This window comes from Bombina bombina, chromosome 7, assembly GCF_027579735.1.
Source record: "Bombina bombina isolate aBomBom1 chromosome 7, aBomBom1.pri, whole genome shotgun sequence".
Taxonomy (NCBI): domain Eukaryota; kingdom Metazoa; phylum Chordata; class Amphibia; order Anura; family Bombinatoridae; genus Bombina; species Bombina bombina.
This window is the reverse complement of record NC_069505.1, coordinates 255,815,299-255,823,125: the sequence shown is the minus strand read 5'-3', so window position 1 is coordinate 255,823,125 and position 7,827 is coordinate 255,815,299. Positions and strand designations below refer to the sequence as shown.

General features: G+C 34.3%; 1 protein-coding gene across 1 annotated transcript in view; it reads right to left on the bottom strand.

Moving 5' to 3' along the window:
- Positions 1-4,599: 4,599 nt before the first annotated feature.
- The window catches only part of LOC128666233 (NUAK family SNF1-like kinase 1), a 55,203-nt gene continuing 51,975 nt past the window's right edge, over positions 4,600-7,827 (bottom strand). The window contains exon 8 of the mRNA XM_053720702.1: positions 4,600-7,586. Within this exon, the coding sequence (XP_053576677.1) occupies positions 6,631-7,586 (956 nt within the window). The 3' untranslated portion in view covers positions 4,600-6,630. The remainder of the gene's footprint in view (positions 7,587-7,827) is intronic.

The window sequence follows — 7,827 nt, the reverse complement described above, 5'->3', positions numbered from 1 at the left end:
GTTGGTCTCATTGTAGCAGCTTTAAATATAATTATATAATATATAATAGTCGCAACAATCGAATAGAAAGCCTGTCTCAGACTCTCTCTTTAAACTTCAAGACAAAACAATCTCTAACTTGGTGACAGACTCACCAATCATTGATTCATGGGGCTTAATTTCTCTATCCAAATAGGGTCATAATCACCACTGATGCCAGCCGTCTGCGTTGGGGCAGTCTGAGGTCCCCATATATCGCACAAATTCTGAAAAGTTTTCTTTTCCTGGTGTGTATCTAAGAATTACTGTTAGAACTTTTTTTAGAATTCTTTGAATCCTTCAATTTTTGCTGGATGGCCTGCATAAGGATTTATCAGTCAGTTCCCTTTAAGGCCAAAATGCTGCCCTATTAGTATTGTATCACAAGAAGATTGAGACTTCCTGACATTCAAACTTTTGTCAGGATAAGACTAGTTATCAGGCCTGCTTCTCCTCAATGAAACCTTAAATTAGTTTTGAGGGTTTGTCAGGTTCATGCGTTTAAATCTATGCATGGTCCTGACATTCAACAGCTGTCTTGGAAGTTCTCTTACTCTTGGCGATTTCCTCAACCAGAAGGGTATCTGAACTTCCTGCTCTGTCTTGTGATTCTCATTATCTGATTTTTCATAAAAATAAACAGTTTTAACTAAATTTTTCTTCCTAAGGTTGTTTCTTCTGATAACTTCAATCAGGAAATTGTAAGAACATCTTTCTGTCCAGCGCCAAGAAAACACTAAAGAGATTACTTCATGCACCTTCATGTAGTTAGGGCCTAGAAATTCTATCTTCAGGCCACTAAATAATTCAGAAAATCTTCCTTGTCCATCCATTTCTTAGGTTTCTACAAGTAACAGAAAGTTACTGCAATTACCTTGGCAGCTTGGCTTAAATCTTTGATTCGCAAAGCATACCTGGATATGGGGAAGTCTCATTCTACCAGAGCAGTCGCTACCTTTTGTGATTTTAGAAATGAGATTAGCATGGTAGGTACTTGGCCATCTGTTCATACATTTACCAAGTCAATTTCTACATGTTTACCTCTTCTAAGACTGCTCTTGGCAGAGAAGTTCAGCAGGCTGCAGTGTTTAGTACTTCTACCTGCCTTAACTGATTTTTTTCCAGCCCTATTTTATGGTGGTCTTGTGAACTACACAGGTTTGTGTTTAGGATCCCATATGTTATGGCTTGTGGACTCTCACCATCTTATGGAAAAAAACTAAATGTATTCTTACATGATAAATTAATTTCTTTCATGATAGTGAGAGTCCATAAGGCCCACTCTTGTTTTCCATAACAATGGATGGCAGTACCAGTTTGCACTTCTCTTACCCTGCTTTTCCTTTCCTACTTTCTCTTGTACATATGTATGGCTAAGGAATCTTGGGAAATCAGGAATGTTTAAATCTTAGCTATGTGGAGTGTTTTGCATCCTCCTATAGAACTGGACTTTAATCCCACATGTTATGGCTCGTGGACTCTCACCATTATAAAACAAATTCATTTATCAAGTAAGAATAAATGTTGTTTTTTATTTTAAACATTTTAAAATTTAGCATCCGTTTTAGCACACAACATTGTAACCCAATAAGAATATTCATTACTTGCCAGTAGGGATGGGCGAATGTTTCTAAAAATTCGAAATTTAAAAAGACTTGATACATTCGTTCGTTTGAATGGAATTTTTGAATGTTTATATAACATTCTAACATTATATTTTTGAATTTTCGTTTTCAAATTTTTCAACAAAATTCTAAAATATTTGTTTGAATAATAGAATGACTATGTATTCATTCAATTTTGAAATGTAAGATTTGAATTCAAAATAGTATTTCTAGTCTACAACTATGTTTAATAAATGTAATATTCAAATTTGAATGTCACATTCGAATTACAGGGAGTGCAGAATTATTAGGCAAGTTGTATTTTTGAGGATTAATTTTATTATTGAACAACAGCCATGTTCTCAACTAACCCAAAAAACTCATTAATATCAAAGCTGAATAGTTTTGGAAGTAGTTTTTAGTTTGTTTTTAGTTATAGCTATTTTAGGGGGATATCTGTGTGTGAAGGTGACAATTACTGTGCATAATTATTAGGCAACTTAACAAAAAACAAATATATACCCATTTAAATTATTTATTTTTACCAGTGAAACCAATATAACATCTCAGCATTCACAAATATACATTTCTGACATTCAAAAACAAATCAGTGACCAATATAGCCACCTTTCTTTGCAAGGACACTCAAAAGCCTGCCATCCATGGATTCTGTCAGTGTTTTGATCTGTTCACCATCAACATTGCGTGCAGCAGCAACCACAGCCTCCCAGACACTGTTCAGAGAGGTGTACTGTTTTCCCTCCTTGTAAATCTCACATTTGATGATGGACCACAGGTTCTCAATGGGGTTCAGATCAGGTGAACAAGGAGGCCATGTCATTAGATTTTCTTCTTTTATACCCTTTCTTGCCAGCCACGCTGTGGAGTACTTGGACGCGTGTGATGGAGCATTGTCCTGCATGAAAATCATGTTTTTCTTGAAGGATGCAGACTTCTTCCTGTACCACTGCTTGCAGAAGGTGTCTTCCAGAAACTGGCAGTAGGACTGGGAGTTGAGCTTGACTCCATCCTCAACCCGAAAAGGCCCCACAAGCTCATCTTTGATGATACCAGCCCAAACCAGTACTCCACCTCCACCTTGCTGGCGTCTGAGTCGGACTGGAGCTCTCTGCCCTTTACCAATCCAGCCACGGGCCCATCCATCTGGCCCATCAAGACTCACTCTCATTTCATCAGTCCATAAAACCTTAGAAAAATCAGTCTTGAGATATTTCTTGGCCCAGTCTTGACGTTTCAGCTTGTGTGTCTTGTTCAGTGGTGGTCGTCTTTCAGCCTTTCTTACCTTGGCCATGTCTCTGAGTATTGCACACCTTGTGCTTTTGGGCACTCCAGTGATGTTGCAGCTCTGAAATATGGCCAAACTGGTGGCAAGTGGCATCTTGGCAGCTGCACGCTTGACTTTTCTCAGTTCATGGGCAGTTATTTTGCGCCTTGGTTTTTCCACACGCTTCTTGCGACCCTGTTGACTATTTTGAATGAAACGCTTGATTGTTCGATGATCACGCTTCAGAAGCTTTGCAATTTTAAGAGTGCTGCATCCCTCTGCAAGATGTCTCACTATTTTTGACTTTTCTGAGCCTGTCAAGTCCTTCTTTTGACCCATTTTGCCAAAGGAAAGGAAGTTGCCTAATAATTATGCACACCTGATATAGGGTGTTGATGTCATTAGACCACACCCCTTCTCATTACAGAGATGCACATCACCTAATATGCTTAATTGGTAGTAGGCTTTCGAGCCTATACAGCTTGGAGTAAGACAACATGCATAAAGAGGATGAGGTGGTCAAAATACTCATTTGCCTAATAATTCTGCACTCCCTGTAGAAATAGTATTTCTAGTCTAATACTGTGTTTTTTAAATGTAATATTCAAATTCGAAAGTGACATTCAAAAACTGTAAATAATATTCAAAAATAGAATTATTTTTTTTTATCAACATTCTATTATGTAAATCGAATTTCTACAATAACATTAATTCTAACATTCGAATTTGAATATTAACACATTCGCCCATCCCTACTTACATCAGTCCCAATACACTACAGATTTCTGTGCAAAAACATTAAATTAACTTTGGTGGATTTTGGTTTCCTTTTTCTTGGCCTATCTATCCATTTAAAGCAGAGGAATTTGAGTTAAATTGCATACATTTTGAATATGATTTAACTGAAAAATCAGTTTTTCTTACAAACGGATAAGGTAAAAAAGCAAAAAAATTATAAAACGTTATCTTGTCCCATGCTTTTGCAAGGGTGGGTTTAACCGCAGCTTCTCCTCCTCTGCATGAAAGTGAAATACATGAAACCAACATGGTGGATATCTAAATATTGATGATGACTGTCTTATGTATTAGAATACAGGTTTTTAATTAACACTTTTCAAATGTCAAAACACTTTATTGCAATCAATTAATTGTATGCAAGACTAATGTTTTAAAAGTGTGATCTGAGCAATATTTTCAGTTTTTATAAAGGGACACTTAAATTAAAATGAAACCTTCATAATTCAGATAGATTATTTATTATAATAATAATAATATTTATTAAATTGAGCTGTCTCTTTATATGCACATTTGCATGTGCAGGAGTTAACCGTGTATACTATATGAGTCTGTTATTGGCTGATGGCTGTCACATGACAAGGGGCCACCAAATTTAAAATCAATTTGGAAACAAAAAAGTACTACCTCTGATTAGAATTGCGTTAACAATCCTTGTTCAATGCACATTTAACAGCTCTTTTATGGAATTAAAATAGACATCAAATACGATAAAAGGCTATTAAAAAAAAGTTAATCCAAACTTCCAAACATTTAACAATTTATAAAACTTTGAGATTTAATACACTCAGGCTCTGTACTACATTTTTTTTTTAACATTCCAAGGCTTGCATGTGTACATCTGTGTTTAATTCATTATTGATATTGTTATAGTACTGGGATAAGAACCAGACACAATCTTATTCAGTATTTATTCTGAATCATTGTCTAAAAGTACAAAGGCAGCATAAGAAAACATCAAAAGTAAAAAAATATCTTAACATACAGCAGTTTGAGTGGTGTCATTTTTTAACCAATCAGAGCAACAATATTTCTGCTCCTTGTCCCAAAAATGTTGTCAAGTTTAGTATTTAAATAATTTATCTTGTGAGCAGGTAGGTTTCCGTCATACAGTAGTTAATTAGTTCCCATTTTATTTGCACAAAACGTCATAATTTCTAGCAGTTCTTCTTTTCAGACACACTAAATTCTACTAACATTTTATAAATACTGATCTCATTACAGAAAATAACATAATTTATGCAAAAAAAATACAAAAAAATCTTTATTCTTAAACCCTCCTTTCAATATATTGAAACATTTTAATTTCTGTCCAGACCCTTAAAAAAACTGAAGTTTTTTTTTAAGATTCCAGAAGCATCATACAATCCTGGTATATTTATAGGTATACATGTTCATGTTTCAAAATGATAAAATATTACCATAGAACGCTTAGCTATTGTATGTTTATAGCCAATTGTCATTTTCAAGAATGTGTAGTAGAATGTGACTATTTAATATTTGGCAATTTTTATATCAACTCCATATACAATAATATATACATATAAAATATTATTGTCGCAATACATTCCAGTGTTTTTCTTTCATACTTAGTGTGTTTATTAATTGTTTATTTTTTGGCAGGGCTCGTCCTATTTGTTCAAAATCTAGGAGCAAGTGGCGTACAGCAGAGGGAAATGGGGGGGGGGGCACTCATGGATGTCTTGTGTGGCTCCCTAGCACCTAGGTTTGTCAAGACTTGTTTTATTGTATGGACAAAGCTTTGGAACGTTATATATGTTTAAAGTAAAATATCAAATACATTTTGGAAGAGTTGTGTTTTTTTCCCATTGATTATAAATTGTTATTTTTATTCTACTTACTTTGTTTGTGTTATTTATATTTTGCTTTTCCATGGAATTCACTGGCATTTCCATATTTTGTTTCACAATTTCCTTTGGCTTTAGAAGAAATAAACTAAATTTATAAGCAAACTTCCTTTGACTTTACCAAATATGTTTAACAGAATTAGTTGCCTCTTAATAAGTGCTCATAAATAGCTTCTATTTATTTCACTTTAAATTGTATAATAAAAACATTCTTTTTATGCCAAAATATAAAGTGAATGCTATTAAACCCCCAGTAAAGCACACAACATCCATTGTTTTAATCATTTAGCAGCCCTCTGCATATTATGTAAGTTTTGTGGATTTTAATTTGAAACACAACATTTCTATTTTCTTTCATTTGTGACACTTTGCGTGATTATGTTGGAATACAGTACTAACTTGATGGAATGTTCACGTATGACAGAAATTAGTTTTAGTGCATGTTCATTTCTTTTCCAACTACTTTTCAAGACTATACCCTTTTAACACTTTGCATAGCATTGGTTACAAATTGGATTTAGATACAGCATGCAATTTTACACAACTTTCAAATTTACTTCTAATTAATTTTGCTTTGTTAAAGAACATACCTAGATAGCTAGCTTGTCATTGGTTGTGCAACATAAATGCTTCTTCTCATTGGCTCATTGTTTAGATTTGTTTTAGTAGTACATTACTGCTCCCGGGTCTAAAAAGTTGTTTTAATTTGCATGCTCTATCTGAATCATAACAGTTTAAATTTGACTTTACTGTCTCTTGAAGCTTTGTCTAAAGTAAGTTATATTAATACTAAATAGTCAATATTTTGTGTAAGATCCACAACAATATCTTTGTCATTATGGTGTTCCACAGGATATCTTCTCTGTATTAACGTTTATTGCATATAAATTAGTAAAATTATACAAACATTCTACTATATTGGGATAAGTTACCATAGATTTGGCTTTTTTATTGTGCAGGACAGAGCTATATAACCTCTAGGCTGCTAACAATGTGTTCGCTTCTCGCAGCCATGAGTTTACATTACAAATAAATTGAAACGTTTAGTAGAACTCAGTGGTCATAAACAATAGGTTTGATGAGAATGTCTCTCAGTCAGTTTTCCTGATAACTTATCTTCTGAAGAAAAAATGCTATTCTGGGTGTTGTAGGTAAGTATCTGACCTTTTGATTCAGAAGAAATATCAAGAAGATCAAATGAATCACTTGAGAGGAAGCTGTCATCACTAATGACACTTGAAGGCCGACTTGGACTTTTTGTAGGTTCTGCATTAGAAATGGTCAGGTCTTCCAAAGAGTCAGAAATGCTAAGTGACTTGCTTTCAACTGAGAGGTCCAAACAGTTAGAAAACTTCCCATTCTTTTTAAGGATTCCTTTCTTTTTCTTAAAATGCTTTTCTGACTTGGCCTTGTCTTGTCCATCCCTTAATATTTGTTGACATTCTGCTGATATGCTCCTTTCTGGAGATGAGGAATAACCAGATTCCCTTTCATAGGTTTTTTTGAGTATCCCCTTCTTTGGCAGTTTGAAGGTACATTCCATATATACAGTTTTGTGTAAACTGCTGGACGATGGAGATTGAGGGTCTCTGTTTAGTTCATAGCAATTCTGTGACAGATCTTCAGAGAAACTGGAAGTATTTAACAATGCACTATCAAAACTGCCTCTTTTCTTCAGTATCCCTTTAGGCTTTGTGATATTGATATTAAAGTCTATTTCTTGCTGGGATTGAATTATATCATTTTCCTTTTTAGATTTTCTGAGACAAACTTCATATTCTTCTTGTTCTTTTAATTGACTTCTGAAATGTTTTTTTGTTCCATCTCTGAAGCCAGACATGTTCTGGCACTCTATGTACCGTGCTAACAGAGGTGAGTGGCAGTCCGGTTCCTTATCACAATCACAGACCACTGAATCATATCCCCAATTGACCCACCAGTGACTAGCGATATCTTCTACTGTAGCTCTCCTTGTTGGATTTACAGTTAGCATCCAGTCAATCAGCCCACATGCTCCTATAAGAAATATACACATGTTAATAATGTTATTAACTTTAGGTTCAGCAACTAATTTTAGGTCACATTATTGTACAACGTCTCCAGTAGCCTTTTATGGTGGAATTTCTATATTTAAAAAAAGGAACACTGCTAGAAAGTTCCAATCAATTTGTGTACAACTTTCATAGTTTAAACGTGTAATAACGTTTTATCAAGTAATACATTTAATTATTAAAAAATAAATTTGTTTTTTATTGCT